The sequence below is a fragment of the Haliotis asinina genome, chromosome 8 (assembly GCF_037392515.1).
Source record: "Haliotis asinina isolate JCU_RB_2024 chromosome 8, JCU_Hal_asi_v2, whole genome shotgun sequence".
In the NCBI taxonomy this organism is placed as follows: Eukaryota; Metazoa; Mollusca; class Gastropoda; order Lepetellida; family Haliotidae; genus Haliotis; species Haliotis asinina.
Window position 1 is genome coordinate 42,201,480 of NC_090287.1, and position 21,036 is coordinate 42,222,515.

General features: G+C 41.8%; 2 protein-coding genes across 6 annotated transcripts in view; one reads left to right on the top strand and one right to left on the bottom strand.

Moving 5' to 3' along the window:
- Window positions 1–6,935, top strand: part of LOC137294684 (uncharacterized) — a 90,499-nt gene extending 83,564 nt beyond the window's left edge. For 3 of the 4 annotated variants that reach the window (XM_067825756.1, XM_067825759.1, XM_067825758.1), the window contains 4 exons: window positions 882–895; window positions 1,188–1,208; window positions 1,728–1,805; window positions 1,987–6,935. In XM_067825756.1, the coding sequence (XP_067681857.1) occupies window positions 882–895; window positions 1,188–1,208; window positions 1,728–1,805; window positions 1,987–4,971 (3,098 nt within the window). In that variant the 3' untranslated portion in view covers window positions 4,972–6,935. The remainder of the gene's footprint in view (window positions 1–881; window positions 896–1,187; window positions 1,209–1,727; window positions 1,806–1,986) is intronic. The other variant, XM_067825757.1, reaches the window with a different exon arrangement.
- A 1,389-nt stretch (window positions 6,936–8,324) lies between these two features.
- The window catches only part of LOC137295390 (neutral alpha-glucosidase AB-like), a 32,140-nt gene continuing 19,428 nt past the window's right edge, over window positions 8,325–21,036 (bottom strand). For both annotated transcript variants that reach the window (XM_067826728.1, XM_067826727.1), the window contains exons 10-23: window positions 16,539–16,712; window positions 16,152–16,213; window positions 15,949–16,026; window positions 15,480–15,682; window positions 14,720–14,943; window positions 14,518–14,614; window positions 13,458–13,618; window positions 13,016–13,265; window positions 12,609–12,685; window positions 12,228–12,302; window positions 11,855–11,968; window positions 11,105–11,214; window positions 10,739–10,839; window positions 8,325–9,447 (exon numbers count right to left, since the gene is read on the bottom strand). In XM_067826728.1, the coding sequence (XP_067682829.1) occupies window positions 9,338–9,447; window positions 10,739–10,839; window positions 11,105–11,214; window positions 11,855–11,968; window positions 12,228–12,302; window positions 12,609–12,685; window positions 13,016–13,265; window positions 13,458–13,618; window positions 14,518–14,614; window positions 14,720–14,943; window positions 15,480–15,682; window positions 15,949–16,026; window positions 16,152–16,213; window positions 16,539–16,712 (1,836 nt within the window). In that variant the 3' untranslated portion in view covers window positions 8,325–9,337. The remainder of the gene's footprint in view (window positions 9,448–10,738; window positions 10,840–11,104; window positions 11,215–11,854; window positions 11,969–12,227; window positions 12,303–12,608; window positions 12,686–13,015; window positions 13,266–13,457; window positions 13,619–14,517; window positions 14,615–14,719; window positions 14,944–15,479; window positions 15,683–15,948; window positions 16,027–16,151; window positions 16,214–16,538; window positions 16,713–21,036) is intronic.

Below are 21,036 nucleotides of genomic sequence, written 5' to 3' on the forward strand. Positions count from 1 at the left end.
AGCAATATTACAGCTGGGGATGCTAGAAATAGGCTTCCAATGTACAGTAAGAGTGAGTGAGTTTAGTTTTTAGCAGTATTCCAGCAATATCACAGCTGGGGATGCTAGAAATAGGCTTCCAATGTACAGCAAGAGTGAGTGAGTTTTGTTTTTAGCAGTATTCCAGCAATATCACAGCTGGGGATGCTAGAAATAGGCTTCCAATGTACAGCAAGAGTGAGTGAGTTTAGTTTTTAGCAGTATTCCAGCAATATCACAGCTGGGGATGCTAGAAATACAGCAATATCACAGCTGGGGATGCTAGAAATACAGCAATATTACAGCTGGGGATGCTAGAAATAGGCTTCCAATGTACAGTAAGAGTGAGTGAGTTTAGTTTTTAGCAGTATTCCAGCAATATCACAGCTGGGGATGCTAGAAATAGGCTTCCAATGTACAGCAAGAGTGAGTGAGTTTAGTTTTTAGCAGTATTCCAGCAATATCACAGCTGGGGATGCTAGAAATACAGCAATATCACAGCTGGGGATGCTAGAAATACAGCAATATTACAGCTGGGGATGCTAGAAATAGGCTTCCAATGTACAGCAAGAGTGAGTGAGTTTAGTTTTTAGCAGTATTCCAGCAATATCACAGCTGGGGATGCTAGAAATACAGCAATATCACAGCTGGGGATGCTAGAAATACAGCAATATCACAGCTGGGGATGCTAGAAATACAGCAATATCACAGCTGGGGATGCTAGAAATAGGCTTCCAATGTACAGTAAGAATCCCATCCATAGTACTGTATGTTAAGAGTATCATAATAAAATAATACAAATCATCAAATAGAAACTGCAGAATCTATATTTCATTTTCTCTCTTTTCTTTTCCTTTCTACAGCTGGAAACAGAAAAGTAAGTATATGTTTCAATGCTTCTATCTACGTCCTCTTTGTAGCAGCAGTGTGTGTAAAAGAGGTCTCTGTGAGCCATGAGGACATCACTGAAAAGTCATGTCTGGTCTTGAGATTGCTTCATTGTCATAAAATACTTTGTTAATTTGGTCTACCAAACAGGTTTTACAGGAATATATTTAAAAAATATATTTAAAAAAGAGCAAATCAAATAATACTTTTACAATGGACAATGCCTACTGAGAGGAAGACTATAAGTTTGTACGCATCAATGATGTGTTTGTCTATTTCAGGGAGACATCAGCCCTAGAACAGTAAGTATATCCTTCAGTGTTGTCACTTGTATCCGTCACACATATAGAATTGGGGATTTACATCATGTCAGCTCCTGGTTTCTAATTTGTTAATATCTAACATTTATGTTTGAGTGAGTGAATGAGTGAGGGAGGGAGGGAGCGAGTGAGTTTACTTTTACACCGCTCTTAACAAAATTCCAGCAATATCACAGCAGAATAATAATGTGGGAAATCGAACCCGGCTCTTCCGGGTGGCAAGCAGACGGTGCTGTAACTCAGCCTAATAGTTACCCTGGCTAGTTTTACGTTACCATCTACCAAGACTCATGTAGATATTGGAATTTGCTGAATGTAAATATTCATAAAAGCATATCCTTGTAACTACCTGCAGAATTTTACACAGACATTGAAAAATAAGCATTATTGTTTTGTGACATTCTCAATGATTAACTATGTTCAGCTGAAGATTCAAATAAGACTGAGATGATGTTGCTATATTTTAAACGTTTCCATCTACAAACTGTCTGTTTGTTACAGTCACCACTCATGGAGAGACGACAGTCACACTCTTCAGCATCCAGAGGAACAAGGGAGACAACTCCAGAGCACAAGAAGGTTGGCCAATTAGATCTTGTTACGTGCATAGAATTATTCGTTCTAATGTACTGAGTACTGTTTTAACGGAGGTTCCATATTTATAAATGAAGCTTGAGAAGTTGGAGAAGACTGTAATTATATACAGAAAATATTCTGAAAACATGTCAGAGCCTGATATCAGTGCATTATATTTTTCCAGAGTCAACAAAGTGTGACTGACACATCCAGTGAGGGCACCTCTATCTCAAGAACCACAACCCAAAGTGATATATCCTCCCAGTCTGCAGGGATTGAAGACACATCTAAGAGTTTCCACAGGTCTGTGGATCCGCTCACATCTACCCATAAGGACACTTCTACCAAAGATGCTTCCTCTGACAATGTTCGTCGAGCCAAAAGTTTCCGTCTTGCAACCAGGATGAGACCAATCACCTCACAAGATCTTGGTGATGTTGTACCCAGCATTGATTCAGATTCAGAAAGTGATATGGATGATCCAAGTCTCACACAAGATGGGTTGAAAGAGTATAATGATGTTGTGTTTAATAGTAGATCAGATTTGGGGGAATTTTCTGATGGAGACATACCCAAGAAAACCAAGGAGAGTAGATACACCAGTATGCCAGTTTTAAATATCACACCCCCATCCAAAGATCCAAAGACACAAAATCCCAAGGATAGCGGGATGATGAATTTGAACTCTTGGACAAAGAACAAACAAGGAAGTCTAGTGAATCTTCAGACAAAACAGTGGACGAAAAATGCTCAGAAAGAGCAAGGTAGAAGCATTCCTGCTTTCCATGACACTTTTTCCAAAAAGTCCCTTGAAAACCTGACAGTGAAAGCATTGCGTCACCCTGTGTATACTGTGAAACACCTCTCTGTGGACTGTGATGCTTCCTCCAAGACAGGAATCAATGCCAAGCTCACAAACTGGGGCAGCACGGAGAAGCTGACCAAAGGATCAATGACCGATGTGTCACACTTATCAGAAGACCCATGGGTAAAGAATCCTGAAGTTAAGAAGCTCTCTGGATCTGCCAGTGTGTCAAGTCTCTCTGTGAAACCTCAGGGGCATAAACTGACGAAATGTTCTGAGTCTATTGATCCTAAGAGTGGTAGTCGTGAAAATATGGACTGGATGGTATACGTTAACCGAAATTCATTAAATGATACTGAGAACCAGAAGTATTTTTCCAAATATTGTACACCACCTAGAGGGACAATGACACCACCGAAAAGTCCCACAGTGGTGAAGCAGGACTATAACTCTCCCAAACCCATGAAGCGGAACACAAACAATTTGGCATCTAGACCAGTCTCAACCTATGACACTGTTCCAGAAATCCCCAAGGTAACTGTAGCCTCAAGTGTTCCCTCAATCATAGTGTCATCAACATCACCAAAGTTCCCCCATCCTGACCATCTCTCACGTCATCAGCTCAACAGATCTAATTCCACACCTTTGACCAAATCAAAGACCATTGCTCAACCTTCCACCAACAGACCTTCATCTTTCGATTGTGAGGGATTCACAGATAGTGAAAGAATGGTAGCTGAGATGGAGGATTATATGAGAAAGTCCAGGGACAATGATTCTTCACCATCATGTAAGTTTCCTACAAATCTCCCTGTTTTCCATTACAATGAGTTTGAGAAAGGAAACAGACATTCAAATATCTCTACATCATCTTACGAAAGCCATTCCAGCAGCTCCAGTGAAGGGATCATGGATACACTCAAACACAAGATTCACAGCTGGACATCAAAAATTTCAAAACGTTTGGAGGACAGTGATGGGCATTCATCAATTTCAAGTGTTTCTGATGTCCGTCCATCATCCTTGCTTATGTCCGATGATGAGAAGGTGGATGATTTAAAGAGTAAAAACTCTTCGTGTGAAACTCTGGACTCGCCACATGGACGCAAGAAAGGAACAGAGAAGCTGAAGAGGCAGCAGCATCTTCTGGAGGATGATGAGGAACTGAGGACATTCTTGAGGCAGAGAGGGCTTGGTGGAGACTCTATTGGGTCCAGGATGGCAAATTCTCTCCCACCCAATGTGGAGGCCTTGATTACTAATAAATTAAGACCACACAGTGCCTGTGTTCTGAGGGATAGTGATTCTCTTTCTTCTTATGAACTTTCGAGTAAAGAGACTACCCCTGAACCTCAGGCCCGCTTGTCTTTACCAATTATGCCTTCATCGGGTGAAAATCAGAGTCCTTTACCTCTCAACAACATTGAAATTCAGCAGTCAGACTCTGGCTTTTCTATGCAAAGTGATGTGACTGACAGTAATTCCATGGAGACCACAGCTCCTGTCAGCAACATCACAACACCTCCTGTCAAGCAAATGGACATAGAAGAAACTGAACAGAAAAAAGACGAGGCTACCATCATGGACACTAGAGGGAAAGAGCCAAACATGTCTAGGGCACGTACTCAGTCAGAATCGTCTGCTGATTCTGTTGATAGTTTTTATGAACGCCGTTTGTCTATAGCTTTTGACTCAGAGGTTTTTCGGGATTCTCCAGTGTTCTGTGACATCAATATCGATCCCAAACAGAAGGTTGTGAAGGAAACCCCAAAGAAACCAAGACGATCAATCAAAGACTTTGTTCAGATCTTGGAGGAAAGGAGTAAACCAAAGCCTCCACTTACTGTAGAGGTTAAACGTAGGGAACCAGGCTCTGGGATTCGTCAGCGACTCCAGACTCTGCAACAGGCTTCACAATATTCCAGACACAGCAGTAGAAACACTAGTGAAGAACGCGAGTTGGTGCAACCCAAATCTGTGAAAGATATTCAGCAGTCACTGACTGCAGAGTCAAGGTTTGGCCAGTCCAAAAGCTGGCATCCTAGTTCCAGCAGCAACATCGGCTCCATCAACAGCAGCTCGAACACATCCATCAGCTCCAGCTGTTCATCTGGCATCTCAGGGCCACACTTTGCTGTGGTTGGTGGTGGCATCAGTCACTCCTATGGTGGTAATCAGTTCATCCACCATCATGTGCGGGCAGAATCAGAACACGGCAGAGAGAGCTCACCAGAACTGTGTGGTCTCAGGTCAGCACGCTCACTGGGCAGGCTTGACCAGTTAAGCACAGATATTGAGAACCTTGTTATCATGAAAGGATGGGTGAGGTCTCTCATCAACAAGTTCCAGAATGACAAGGAGTGAAAATAAAGTATGTTGTACAGATGTGCCAGTATCAAGCAAAACAACTATAACTTTATATTCAAATTTGCAGTTTAATGTAATGAGAATTTTTCAAACAATTTATGGCCATGTTGTATGATATATTTTAGATGTTCGAAGCAGTGTTCAAAATATTCAATATGGGTTCCATTGAATAGGTACTAACTACTAGATATGATTTACTGTGCCGAAGATGTGCTAATTCGGACTTGATATGCTTTTCTTGTTAGGGAAACCAACAGCGTGTGTTGTCAGGATGAACATCTTGGTGAAGGTGAGGGAGCATACACTCACTCATTCCTTCCTTACCTAGACACTGCTGCTGTGAAATATATGTTCAGAGACATATGCCCATTGTGAAATACTGTGTAATACATATTACATACATGTATTTAGAATGTTAACCCAGTGGTTGGGGCTGATGTGTTCTAAATGTCAAGGTAACCTGTTCAGAAAAAAAAACTAGCAAACTATTTTTTGTGGAGAGACAATAAGCTCACTTACCTATGGTTTCATATAGAGTGTGTTGGACTAAATCACATTTGATACATTGTATTCTAGCAGTTCATGGCTTTGGCTTGTACACACGTTTGTATTATGATGATTTGAGAGTCAGCACCATCAAAGCATGGGGTATATTCCATTTTAATTTGTTCAGCTTTTACTGTTTAATTGTAATCAGGATTTGTGCTTGCATCTTTCATTCTGTTCCCCGTCTCTCATTTACTGGTTTTCCAGCTGCAACAACATCTGTGACTACAGCTTCAGCTGTCACAGCACCATGCATGCATGTTAAGTCAGCAGATATGCAGTTTACTGTGTTTGTTTCATAGTTATAAATATATGTGTCACGGATTGTTCTTTGGAAACACACTTCCCAGTATAAAATAATCAAATTTTAAGATATATATCACTCAAGTGACTTCAGAAGCCATGTATGGATGTGTTTGAGTGCAACAGCCCTTTCATCATCTAGCACCATATGAATCACAGCCACGTTTGTCAACACAATCACCCAGGTATTAGGGAACCCCCCCACCTGAACAATTGGGTTAAACAAAGGAGTGGTTTATTTTTAAGTAAAAGTCGTTCCAGCTTGTTTGTTCGCATATTTATGGGATAGTGTATGTACCTGGTTTATTGCACCTGTAACACTATTATTTATGTGATCAATTCCTGACTCCTCATTTCCCTGTTATTTCAGTTACTTAGAGATGTGATGGAATGTTTTCATTGTACTCACAAATACATGCAGATATGCAGTATGTAATTAATCTGTGTTAATTAAAAAAAAAGTCACAGTGTTGCTTATGTTTATATTATACTTGTATATAGCTGTCATCTGCAAATATGGTGCTTATAGTTATTTATATATCAACTTAATTGTAGTGGTTTCCATCAGGAATCGAATCTCCCTGGTTGATGGACAGTGATTAGTATGTGATGGTTGTGCTTATAAGTAGTTGTATTTTACACACCAGGGCAGCGGATGTCTCCGACTCAGTTCGGAGGAATCCAACCTGAGAAAAGTAATCCAACATACATTTGTCCATTTTGGAAACAGCCTTTGATCATTGTTTTATGCACAGTTTACGACATTTTGGACAGCATGTAAAATTCTAAATATGAAGAAAAGTGTCAGGTTTGTGTTGTATCCTGCAATAATGCCATATATAGATAGAAGTCACCTGTCCAGGTTGTTTGTCAAAATGTTGTCCATTATTGTGGTGGTGTTCAGTGTATTTGAAGAGAATGGTGATTATGTTATATGAAATTTGATTTGCCACTTGTTTGCTGCAGCAACTCCCACATAGCCATGTTGCCCACCAGCCTGCCAGTGCTAGCTACATCATACGGACTGGAAGAGAATCTCTATGCAATCTACATGTGTCAATGTATTTGTATTATGAATTTATAAGGACACACAAATAAAATGTGAAAATATGTCTGCATGTGTCATGTCTTTTAGCTCACATTTTCAGCAGTTCCACCTTCTTTGTCTAAAGAAATATAAACAAGATTTTAACAAAAATATACTTTCATATGCAGTGTGACTGGCCAATAGGCAAGATCCAAAAGGCAACTGAGTGAGATGATTAGTTTCATAGTGAGGCGAATGTGATAGGTTGGACAACATGGTTCCTTGTCAGTCTGTGCCATTACAAAACTGAGCACAACATTCACCACAAAAGCCTGCTGTCCTCTGCATTGTCTGTTGCTAGGATGGATGATGGCATACACTGAAATGGATCACAGCGTTATAATTGCCAAAAGAAAATAACAAGTCTCTTGTCTGATTTTCCAATCATGATTTTCAAAAGCAGATTTACATCATTCTGCAAAATTGAGTGAAGTGTTCTGCTGCATTTAGCAACATTCCAGCAATATCATGGCAGGGGATACCAGACGTTGTCTCCACACATTGTACCCACATGAGGAATCAAACCTGGGTCTTTGGTGTGACAAGGGAATGCTTTAACCACTAGGCTACCTCATCACCCCTCTGCAGAAGAGTTTTCACTGGTGTGTGTGTTATACCTTTAGACAGTAATATGCAGAATTAAAGTTGTTAGCAAAACAATGTTCTTATTGTTTCAGCTTGATATTTGTTAAAGATACATGACCAGAAAAAAAATTTGGTTGATATGGAACGGAAAAGGCAGCAATTCACATTCAGAACCTCCACCTGCAGACACTGGCATGAAACTATGTCAGGCAAGTCAAACAAATAAAACAAAATGATGGTCAAATCAAGTGTTTTACTGAATTCTGTACAACAGTAATTTTACAGTTTCCATTTAAGTACGTCTTTTTAAGTTCTTAATGTTAAAAATAATAGTAACAAGCATGTTCAATGATGAAAACAATAAATAGGTCCTGTCAAAATTCAGTCAAATCAACTGGCCTGTAAAAAGGACAGGAGGAGAGATAGTGTGGCAATCTCAGTATCTTACATACAGTACCTAGTCATCAATTAAACAGAAGTGGACACACCGATACTCTCCTGGCAAAAACTTTACTACTGGCTCAGTGGTTAAAAACATTTCCTAAATTAATTACTGCCATGGACCTGGATGTCCCACAAACTTACTCAGCTGCATTCCTCAGTATTGACAAGTACAAACTTAACTCAACATACACTGTTAATATATTTCCTGATTAGTGTATATTTGTATTAATGCTTGCAGCAGATACAGTATGCTCCTTTGGGGACTGAAGTTATGTATCCTGATTCCAAGGCATCATATCTTGTCAGCAGGAGAGAACCTCTCATCAGCTTCACTCTAATTACTGTAATCTCAGCAGCATAATGTGAAGAATTTTCAAAACACATATTCATGAAAATGTTTATTTCTTTTCCTCCAAACATTCACCACATTGTCTCATCTTTCATACATGCATACACGGTACAACTCCAACTTGTAAATAAACATGGTATTTCATCCAAGATTCCATTAGCACAATTTTTGTAAGTTTCAGTCTCTGTGGAACCAAGTGAAGGCAACAAACATTTTCAACATTTTACATAACTTTCAATAAATAGACCCATTAAAACATAGCACTGTTGGTCAGTCAGCATGAGACTTAGATGAAATGAATATTCTAAACATACATGGATGAACACAATGTTAAAGACATTCTGAGCCAAAGTGTCTGGGATCAGTTGAGCTGAACACACTGCATTAACCCTGCCTACCCCGTGCTAACAGAAATGTACTCACAAAACACAATGCCCTTATTTATACACAGGCACAATCAGTGGACCACAAACACAAGCACAGGAAATGGTTGACATACATTCAATGTCAATGGCACCCAGCCTCTACTGAAAAACAGGGAGGAAAAAAAAACAAACAAAAAAACCCTCCGTTTTTTCATACTTAGCCAAAGAAAGGAGGAGCATTTCAATGCATTTCAAAGCAAAGCCTATCAGCAAAATAGATCCATAGCTGACTTATCTGCATGCAGAGGACTGGGTTTCAAGTGTACTGCTAATGGTGCGTGTACATAGGCCAAGTAACTACTTGAGGAAGCAGACAGATAATATCAGACTGAATTCACTGCGCTTTCATCACCAAGGGATTTCCTGTGTTGTACAACTGGATACCAATATGTGGTGCAATAACAATACATATTTTCTGGTAATTAGTTCAAGATTATGTTCAACTTAATTCACTGTAAATAGCACTATTTGATCATTCATTCAGCACTAACAGAAGAGGAATTTCCATAACAGTATATATACTAGGATGAATAAAACTTTCATTGAAGGCGTCATGATTGGTAAATCAGTTAACATGGAAATTATCAAAAGGTGTTTTTTAATTAACTAAATGAAAGTTATGCATTAATTGACAGAAATGGTGAAATCTTGAGCTATATTAATTCCCGGCTTGCGAATTGTAAGAACATGTTTGGCTGAATCCAACTTGAAGCCGAGATTCTTTGTGACTCCGGCTGCAAAGAGAAAATGTATATGTAAGGGATAAGTCAAGTGAAGAGAATATATGACATTCCAGTGTACTGCTTTAGCATTATGTGTGTATGTTACAGTCAGATTGAGAAATCAATACTTTCATGAAATGACTAAAAGGTTCCGCCACTTCGCGAAATGACTTAGAGGATCAGCCATTTCGCATCATTTTGTGTAAGAACAATCATAAATTCATGTCATTTCATGAAATTTCAATTAATAACTTAATCTACAAAAGCGGATTGCAATTTCAACATCACTCATTGTCACCAACACTAAAAACTATTGTGGCAGCAACTGTTGCACTTCAGCTTGACTTTGAAGCATTTACACCTGTTTCTTCGACACTTGCTGTGTCCAGAGCAATCCCACCTCACACACCCGTCCACCACACAAAGACGGAATGAAATTTCATGAAATGACGCAAAATGACACAAACTGGCTCTTAGTCTTTCACAATCTGACCGTCAAGGAGTTAAAAAATCCCATCGCCTGATGCCCGGGACAAGAGAATTTTCATTTCATTCATTTTCATTTGATTTTGCACGTGGATGTATTTTCAGACAACCTAATGACATTGTAAATTACCGATTTTATGCATTTTTATGAACGAATCTGTCTATGTAAATGTCAACAAAATAAACAGCAGAAGACTGACAGCTTGCAGAAGGAGGGAGCCAATGACCGATCAGTCTGCTTACCAGACTAAAGAACAACTGTTTGGGGAGTGTGCTTACCTGATAAACGAATAACTGTTTGGGGAGTGTGCTTACGTAATTAAAGAACAACTGTTTGGGGAGTGTGCTTACCTGATTAAAGAACAACTGTTTGGGGAGTGTGCTTACCAGACTAAAGAACAACTGTTTGGGGAGTGTGCTTGCCTGATAAACAGACAACTGTTTGGGGAGTGTGCTCACGTGATTAAAGAACACCAGTTTGGAGAGTCTGCTTTCCTGACTGAAGAACAACAGTTTGGGGAGTCTGCTTACCTGATTAAAGAACAATGGTTTGGGGAGTCTGCTTACCAGACTGAAGAACAACAGTTTGGGGAGTGTGCTTACCGGACTGAAGAACATCAGTTTGGGGAGTGTGCTTACCGGACTGAAGAACAACAGTTTGGGGAGTGTGCTTACCGGACTGAAGAACAACAGTTTGGGGAGTGTGTTTACCTGACTGAAGAACTGTTTGGGGAAGCGTGCTTACTTGATTGAAGAACATCTGTTTGGGGAACGTGTTTACCCGATTGAAGAACATCTGTTTGGGGAGTCTGCTTACCTGACTGAAGAACAACTTTTTGGGGAGCTCTGGTAACTCCCACTATTATAACTTTTTCAAGCCACTCTTTTGTTGGGTAACTTCCTTTGGGATCTAAATTTCTGAAAGAAGAAATGTAAAATCTTGTCAGGAATGCAACAATAACCACGCTTTAAACTAATGAATGGTAGTGATAGTCCCTGATTTCAAAACTACTAGAAGGCGAAACATCTATGGCAACATCAGTGTCCCTTGAGACATTTTCCAAATCTCTCAATATTATTGACTAAAGGGTGGTACAATCATTGTTTACTTATTCCCTTTAGTGATCCCCCTTGACTAAACAACCTAGTGCAATACAGAGCAGTCTGACATATCTGTACTTACTTGCTCTCAAGAGTGTTGTCCTTATAGGTGAAACCTCTATAAACATAGTGGCCATTTTTATACTGGAATGTATGGTAGTCATCTGTATATAATTCTCCCTGAGCCTCCTCCTGTTAAGAAGAAAAGGAAAACTTATCTAATGATAACCACACCATCACCAAGAAGAGAGAATCCAGTAAAATACTGTATTTTCCATAACAAGCACAGTTCCTCAGATAAATTCGTGAATAATTTACCCAGACAAACTTTTGGAACAGAGTCAAACAATAATCCAGATATTCCACAGCTGAATGAATAAGTGAGTGAGTTTATTTTTTCCACGCACTAAACAATATACTGGAGCTATGTGGCGGCAGTTTGTAAATAATTGAGTCTGGACCAGACAATCCAGTGATCAACAACATGAGCATCGATCTGCACAATTAGGCACTGATGACATGTGTCAACAAAGTCAGCGAGCCTGACCACCAGATCCTGTTAGTCGCCTCCTACGACAAGCACAGTTGCCTTTTGTGGCAAGCATGGGTCACTGAAGACCTTCACGGGTCTCCAGAGTTGAAATGCCAGAGACAGGAAACCATAACAAGTTCTTGCATGTACGCCTACAAAACCCTGGAGAAATGTCACTGTTCAGGGTTGTTTAGCAAACTATTGACTGTCATGACCTGTTGACTCAAAAGTCATATTCCCGATTACGTAATAGACAGGTAGTGGTTTTGCTGGCAGCATTCAGTCAGTTATAGTACTTACCTGCTTGTCAAGGCAGATAACCAGAGTAAATGGATCATCATGCATAAGGGTGGATGACCTCCTGATTCTCATTTTCCTAGGTACAATGGTGCCTCCTCTCTGGTAAGCGGGAATCTGAGCAAGATAATCACATGTATGATGGCATTAAACATCAATTACTTTCAGGCTGCAAAAGATCTCTGACACTAATATAGAAACATTTGAGACAAGCATATGCATTGGTTTGATTGCCATACTAGAAGCATGAGGAGACATACAACTTCATGGATATGAAGTTCATTTAGTAAAGTTTTGATGTAGATTCATACACCACTTAAGTGATGCCCAACCAGGTGATGAGAGGTGATTATGTGACCCTTGTGAACTGGCCTACCTTATCGAGAGTTCCCACCACGCTCTTTTCCTGACTTCCCTGGTGTACTTCATATGTGAACAGGTCGTACCACAGCTGAAATGTGAAGTACACTGCATTTCCAGAAACTATTGTCTCTCACTGATCTATGGAATGTGACAGACATTTATAAACATTTCTAAACACTGTAAAGTCTCTTGCTTTTTCATATAACAGTTTTTTTTTATGGATTACACTCTTCATTATTTGGCTGAAACATTGCCGATGTGACGTTAAATATTAACTCACTTACTTTTATGGACTGTAACATGATCAAGTGAGTATCACACTCCCACTTTGAATGTGGACAAACATTCGTAACTCCCTCATCCTGTTGATCACCAGTGTACAAGCAAGCCCTACCTGTCCTGCCTCGGGGAAGTATACAGTGGTTGTTGAAGCTCCCTGTTCCGTCACTGGCTTTACCAACAATGCAGGTCCTGGAGGAAAGGGAACGAACTGTCATATGTCATGTATCAGAAAGTAACTGAATGCTTTTGGTAAGTCTTTCATTCATTTGCTAATAGACATTTATGAACTAACCACATGCTTTCACATATTATTGGTTCTGGTTTACATCATCAACATGAAGATGGAAACTACAACATATCCTGTCTGGATAAAAGTATCTAAATTAATACAAGATAAATGGAAACAAACACAATAACTGCCAAGAAAGTTATTTGTGGGGCTGGATAAGAAGCTGGATAAATATTTCTAACTACTTCTTCACCTCTGAAAATCTCTAAGTCTAATCTCTCATGCCTTACCAAGCATGAACTGATCATCTATGCCGAATCCTGAAGTGTCCTCAGGGAACTCCACCCACATGGGTTGAAAGATGGGACTGCCGCTCTCAATGGACTTGTAGAACTGTGTGTATATGTAGGACAGCAGGGTATACCGGGTCCTCACAGCGTCCCGGATCACCTTCATGTTCTCTTCAGGCAGGAGGTAGGGTTCTCGCCGCTTTGTATCCAAGTGAGCATGAGCTCGGAAGAAGGGGTAGAATGCTCCTGCCTGGTGAAGTAGTTTAGTCATTCTTTTAATAAAGCATGTAGTAGTCCTGCTACCATGCAGGGAATACTTTACTAACACCTGGTTAGGGTAATCATTATAGCTTTAGGTGCTTCACTACTCAGATGTGTGGCACAGCCTGGTGATTTAAGAAGAGAGTGTTTGAGGCACACTGCTATACAAAAGGTGGCATACCTGGTACCATCTGGTGATTAGCTCTGTGTCTGGGTTTCGGAAGAAGCCGCCAACATCAGCTCCAGAGAACGTGATGCCCACTATGTTTAGAGACATGATCATTGGGTTGGCAGCTTTCAGATGGGACCACTCACCAATGTTGTCACCAGTCCATACAGCACCTGCACACACAGATAAAAATTTTACCTTCCCAGCTCACTGTTATAATGTGTACAAACAGAGGCAATCTAGACGACATTTTACCTTCCCAGCTCACTAGTGTAACGTGTACAACAGAGGTTATATAGACATTTTACCTTCTCAGATTAATGGTATAACACGTACAACAAGTACTTGCCTCTAATGTGGCAATGACCCCCCGACGCTAAAGAACACTGTAATATGTACAACATATTCACAACTTTTCACTTTTTGGTCTCACACAAGATGCATGAAAAGACTGGTGTCTGTATAATTACTCAATGCAGGTTGTCGACAAAATTGAAGATACTGGCTGCAGTGTTTTATGAGATATCACGTTAACATAAGTTTGAAAAATGAACAAAGTGTCGTGGTCATCAATTGATGTCTGTGTAATCCACAAATACAGGCTACACCAAATTTGAAGACATTGGCTATAACAAAGCATGAGTTTAACTAGAGCTTGAAAATAGGTCAAAAAGTCCAGGTGACCTTGAAGATAATGTCAAGATCACCCAAATCGACTGGTGTCTACCTAATGTCCCAATGTTGTCTGTCACCAATTTGAAGACATGGGGTACAACAGTTTATGAGATATTGCGTTAAGAAGAGTCATGGTGACCTTGAAAATAAGATCAAGGTCACCAAAATCAATTGGTGTTTGTGTAATCCCATAAAGTAGGTTGTCACAAAAATTGGAGGAAATTGGTTACAACAGTTCATGAGATCGTGTAAACAAGAATCAGGACGTACTGACGTACAGACGCTTCTGAATACACAGTCCCCCATTCCGTGTTAAGGCAGGGGATACCAAAGGCAATTTAGACATACTCAGGAGACAAATCATTATATGCCACATAAATCTGCAACAAGTCCTCACCATATCTCTGTGATCCTGCGAAGAAAGCCCTGGTCAACAGGAAAGGCCGGAGGTGGCCATCTGACCTTTTTATCAGCCCATCCCATGTGGCTTTATGCTGAAAAGTAGAACAACTGACATTAAATACCTACAACAAGACCTGATACAACTTGACTACAAGAACTGCATTGTCAAATAGTCTTTACACTGGAGGAACACTCACCACCAGGAAACCATATAGATTGTGGACATCACGGTTTTCCCAGTCACCATGGTGTTTCACATCTTTCTGGAATGTGATCTCAGGACCATTAAAAACTGATGGCTCGTTCATATCGTTCCACACAAAGAGATCCTTAGATGAACCTGGGTATTCCGTGTAGGCAAACTTGCCAGCCCACCATTCCTGTACTGCAGGGTTGAAGAAATCTGGCCAGGCTGAGGACCCTAAGAAGAGAAAACACATCAGCAAGCATGAAGGTGGTGAAACACATCTGAAAATCTCACATATGTCTGATATACAAGGAGACATAGGTCAGACAAATGATGTAATCAGGTAGATATGTGGTGACTGAATGTTTTTGGTCAGTTTTGTACTGTAATGCTCAGCAGTTATCGTGCTAGATGACAGTAAACAATCAAGTCTAGATCAGACAATCAACTGACTGACATGCATTATTCTATGTAACTGGGATACAGTGAATCAGCCACGTTAGGCAAAATGTTGCCCAATTACTAGATCCCATTCTGGAACAGATGAAAACAGACAGATAGACGGTTAACACATCTACAGACACTGGTCAGACACATCCACAAACAGATGCAAACAGACAGATATAGGGTTAACACAGATACAGATCAGAAACTCTAGCGAAAGATGGAGGTCAGCCACATCTGCAGGAAATGTGCATAAGGAGACACTGAGAGACACTGACTTTCCACTAGTAACATGAGTCATGTGGCTGACTATGACTCTGTCTCACCTGGCCAGCACCAGCCTTCATATTCCCCATTGTCCTTGTTCTTGACATAGTAGTCCCGGGCTTTAAGGTCAGAATACACATGGTAGTTGTCATCCTTCTTCAAGTGGGGGTCCACGATGGTGACCAGCTTCCTGCCCCGGGAAACCAGGTTGTCCACCATTTCCTGGGGGTGGGGGAACTTATCTCCGGCCCATGTGAAGTATCTGCAGCAAGGACTACAGGGTAACTCAATGCACAAACACTGAGGGGATCCAGGTCAACTCGATGTGATTTCCTTCAAGGCAGTGCAAGCTGTCACTACCATGCCACCTCGCAGAGATTTGTGCTTTTGCCGTGGTCTATTCCAGATGGGTCTAACAAGATTAACTTTGTACTTCCTATTGAACAGTAGAAACTTGCTGTTGTTGCAAATATGTGCATATAGTACATAGCACCTGCACCAGTGACCTCTATATGCTGTGGTACTCACCGTTTTCCATCGGTGTGTTCAATATCCAGCCAGATCACATCAAATGGTATGTCATATTTATCAAAGTTTTCAGCAACTCTGTAAAGGTAAATCAGAAGGATATTATCAAACCTCTATAAACATCTTTTCAAAAGCTTTCTCTAAAGAAAATTACATAGTATACTACTGATTACATGACCTGAACAGTTAGAATAAGTACTTACGATTTCACATCATCTTCATCATTGTAGTTCCATCTGCACTGGTGGTAGGCAATGGAGAACAGCTGGAACAGAGGAGACCAGCTGTCATGAGCAGGTGAAGTTGCCTCCCCTTTGGCTATTGGGGATGCTTTCTCTGTTTGTTGTTTAATGCTGCACTCAGCAGCATTCCAGCTACAAGGCTGGTCTGTAAATAATCTAGTCACCACAGGTGATGTCTCCCTCCCTGACAACAGGTGATAGTGTCCCCCATCCCTGACCACAGGTGATATTGTCCCCATCCCTGACCACAGGTGATATTGTCCCCATCCCTGACCACAGGTAACAGTGTCCCCATCCCTGACCACAGGTAATGGTGTTTCCCTCCCTGACCACAGGTAAGATACTGACCGGAGGTAGTTCTGTGGTTCCAGTGAGCACGCCATACTGGTAAAATACATCCTTGGGCCGAGGTCCCAACAACACAAATAGGTCAATGACCCCACTCTCAGAGAACCAGTGTGTGTCTGTCCTGGGCAGTTCTGTACTGCCTTTAACCATGTCAGCCACTTTGGAAAAAAATGTCTGCAACAGATATGACCAAAGTTAAAAAAACAATCACATATTATGAGGTATGGATAAAAATGTTCAGCATTGCTAAACAACTACATTCAAAATTATCTGAGATCTCTGGTCAGCTGTCAGACCATTACCAAGATAAAGGACAATTTGGTCTTAACGTAATGAAACTGTTCATTCAAAAGAATAGTGTTACAAACTTAGCAAATCATTCATACATTTCTCAGGACATTTGTCTGAGAAAATGTAATGTCTTCTATATTTAAAGAATATTGAGGCAACATGTTCAAATCTCACTGGAAATCTCAGCTGTACAGTGATGCTACCATCTAGAGTGAGTGAGTGAGCGAGTTTTACACCGCACTCAGTAATATTCCAGCTATATGGCGGCTGTCTGTAAATAATCGAGTCTAGATCAAGACGATCAAGTGATCAGCTGCAAAACAACTAAAGGACATATGGTTTAGGTTTGCTTTTCAGTTTAAAAGATTAAAATAAATGTCAATAACAATTGCTAAGTATACATCAAAACTTGTACTGACTGTACATCCTAAATCTTGAATATGGCTAGCTCCAATCACACATAATGGCAAATGGTTTCCCAGTGGACCCATGAACATGTCAGTAGGAACTACAGCACATCACCTTGTCTATAGCTAAGGTACATCAGTTCCTAGTGGACCCCTGAACATGTCAGTAGGAACTACAGTGCATCACCTTGTCTATAGCTGAGGTACATCAGTTCCCAGTGGGCCCCTGAACATGTCAGTAGGAAAAGCAGTGCATCACCTTGTCTATAGCTAAGGTACATCAGTTCCAAGTGGACCCCTGAACATGTCAGTAGGAACTACAGTACATCACCTTGTCTATAGCTAAGGTACATCAGTTCTTAGTGAACCCCTGAACATGTCCGCAGGAACTACAGTGCATCACCTTGTCTATAGCTGAGGTCCATCAGTTCCCAGTGGGCCCCTGAACATGTCAGTAGGAACTACAGCGCATCACCTTGTCTATACCTAAGGTACATCAGTTCCTAGAGAACCCCTGAACATGTCAGTAGGAAGTACAGCGCATCACCTTGTCTATGGCTAAGGTCCATGCTACTAGTACTAATGTCTGGTAAATCCATGTCAAGCTGACATGGGCGATCACTTTCCACTCTTTTTTGCCCAAGACCCTTTCCTATATCAATTGAGACTTGAAGAGTAGAAAGATGGACAAAACAAAACCTTGGTCTTTTTACTTACATTCAGGCTAAACCAATGGTTTCAGAAAGACGTTTCAGGAAACAGACAATCAAAAACTAATGCATTGAATTTATACAAACCTGTAGAGGTTATGAATTCTTTGAAGAATGTCCTCCTTGGGGTACATATAAGCATTTTTATGTCCATTAAAAATCCCTACGACAGTTGTAACTATTTTTTATAATAAAATATTTACAAAACAAAAAACTCGTACCCCAAGGAGGACATTCTTCAAAGAATTCATAACCTCTACAGGTTTGTATAATTCTTTTTCAGAAGAAGTCCTCCTTGGGGTACATATAAGCATTAAACAGACTCCTGAAGAAAAGCAATTGGGAGTGGTATTCTGTCTGACAGCACAGTCCATTCGATCGAATGGACCTGACCGCTGATGTCAATCAAGGCAGGGGCGTGACAAAGCTGAGGACCCGCTTGTCAAAGCTTACATGCCCATTGGCTAGAATTTGGGAAATCCAAAATGACAAACCCTGCCCACCCAAATCAAAGTTTGGAGACCTGGATGTACGGGACACTCGCCAAACTGAACCTTGTCCATACCGCACTAGCAAGCTAAGCAGGGAAATGGAAAGGAAAGTAAGGCACCCAGCCAAAGAGGGCGGGACTAAGAAACCATCACCAAATACCACCGCCGATAAAATGGGAATGGATAGTTACCCAACACCGAGTGCAAACAGATATAGTTATCTAACAAAGCTTAATTAGCTTGAGCAGAACTATTCCGTCTACAGCAGGGAACTGACTGACCGAACCGAGCACACTCTCGTGAGTGTCTGTTCAGTTGGTAATGATGGTTCTGACGTGGCCACTGCCCTCACTGAATGTGCTGACAACCCCTTTTGGGGAGATAAGCCTTTATGTATTTAGACCTTGCAGCCTGCCAATACAATCCATCAGGATACCGTCTGTGTATCAGTCGGATAGATAGCCATTTCGCCACCACAACAGCAAAATAGCTGTTTCTCCTTACGGAGCAAGGCTATTCTCTTAATATAACTTTAAGAGGTTTCATAACGTCTAATACATGAACCTTACGGCATGTATTATCAGACGACGCAGGCAGCATGCACCCAGTTAGATCGATAGGCGCGGTCATTCGAAGCGAATGATCGAATTTTTGGGCGGTATGAATCCAGTAAGCGAACGCTAACCCGATCCTTATGGAACATAGTAAGTTCCGGGTCTGAAAACTTGACATGTAGGTCGCTAACACGTCTACTAGACGTAACCGCCACTAAAAAGTCGTTTTCCAACTTAACAGTTGTAACGACAGGTTGGCCAAGTCATAAACGAGAGGAGTGGGTAACCATTCCAATACTCGAGACAAATTTCACGACCGGACGCAGTCTGTCCACGCCTGCAAGAAAACGCTGTACCCGGGGGTATTGTCCCAACAAGGCACCCTCGACGGGTATGTGGAAGGCTGAAATAGCCATGGAGTAGCCTCGAATCATAGAAGCGGCTAAGCCAGATTCTAAACGAGACTGTAAGAACTCCAATACTTCAACTACAGTCGAAGAAAAGGGATCGAGAGTCCCTCTCTTTCCACACCAGCAAACATAACAAGCTCATCATCCTCATACTGTACATTCGTGGAATCCGTCCACGAAGCCAGAATTGTGTCTGCAACTGATGCAGGAATTCCGCTCTTTTGGAGACGATTCCGGACAGTGGCCAGGCCACCCACTGAATCCTGGGATTGGGGTGAGACTGGCCATCCTGGGATAGTAGGTTCGGTCGCCGCGGCAATAGTACAGGCGGCTGCACTAGCAACCTGAGTATTACCGGAAACCAGCGTTGAGACGGCCACAGAGGTGCGAGAAGCACTAGTTGCCGCGCTGGTTGGGTGGCAAGCTGAGACAGAGCTTTGGAAATCAGGGGAATTGGCGGAAACGCCCACAACACCCTGTCTGTCCAGTCCAGCTGGAAGGCGTCGGCGGCAATCGCTCTCAGATCTGGAATCCGAGAACAAAAAGCCGGAATCTGGTTCGTCACTCCAGAGGCAAACAGATCCACCTAGAACTACCCAAACAACTGGGAGATAATCCCGAAAATCTCCCGATTGAGCAACCACTCGTGGGGAACTAGAACACATCGTGAGAGCGCATCTGCACGCACGCTGTCGACCCCTGGGAGATAGACAGGCATAACCCCTATGCTGAACTGATCGCACCATACTAGAAACTGCCACGCCTCCTGAAGGAGCAACGGAGACACAGTGCCGCCTTGCTTCCGGATGTATGACATCGCCGTCTGGTTGTCCATCTCTAGACAAACCACTCGGCTTCGAACCTCATCCACGAAGCGTTCGAACACCAACGTCACAGCTCTCAACTCCAGCACACTGATGTGCAAGGTCGCCTCGTGGTCGGATCATAGTCCCGACACTGTGAGGTCGCCCAGGACGCCCCCCACAACCCTGTGAGGGAGGCATCCGTCTGAACTGTGAGCGACGGTATCGGGTCATCAGAGGTAAACCTTTGAATAGATTCCCGGTATCTGTCCACCACCGCAAGTGACGTATCAACCACTGGGGAATAGCCAGATTCTTCTCGTAGCTCTCCGAGTGGGACCACTGTTGTGCTAACGCCTGCTAAATGGGATTCATTCTCCGGCGTGCACGCCAAACTATGTCCATCGTCGCCACCATGTTGCCTAGCAACTGAAGCCATGTTCGTGCCGAGGCCATAGGGGACTGTAGGAACCTTAACACTATGCCCTGTACCTTGAAAATGCGCTCTTGGGACAGGGAAACCACCCCTCGGGCTGTCTCGAATCTCGCCCCCAAGAAAACCAGATCCTGCATCGGCACCAGTTCTGAGTTTTTAAGATTGATTTTAAGATTTGTGCCTTGCCAAGACGGCACCTCTATCAAGTTGTTCAAACCTTTGAGATTTAGAATGGGTCTGAACCCTCCATTCGTTTTGGTCACCGGAAATAAGTGGAGTAAAACCCCGTATTCTCCTGTCCTGGTGGAACCATCTCTATGGCTGCCTTGTTCAGTAAAGACTGAATTTCAGCACGGAGGATTGCCACCTTTTCTGGCAACTTCGGCACCGGAGTGC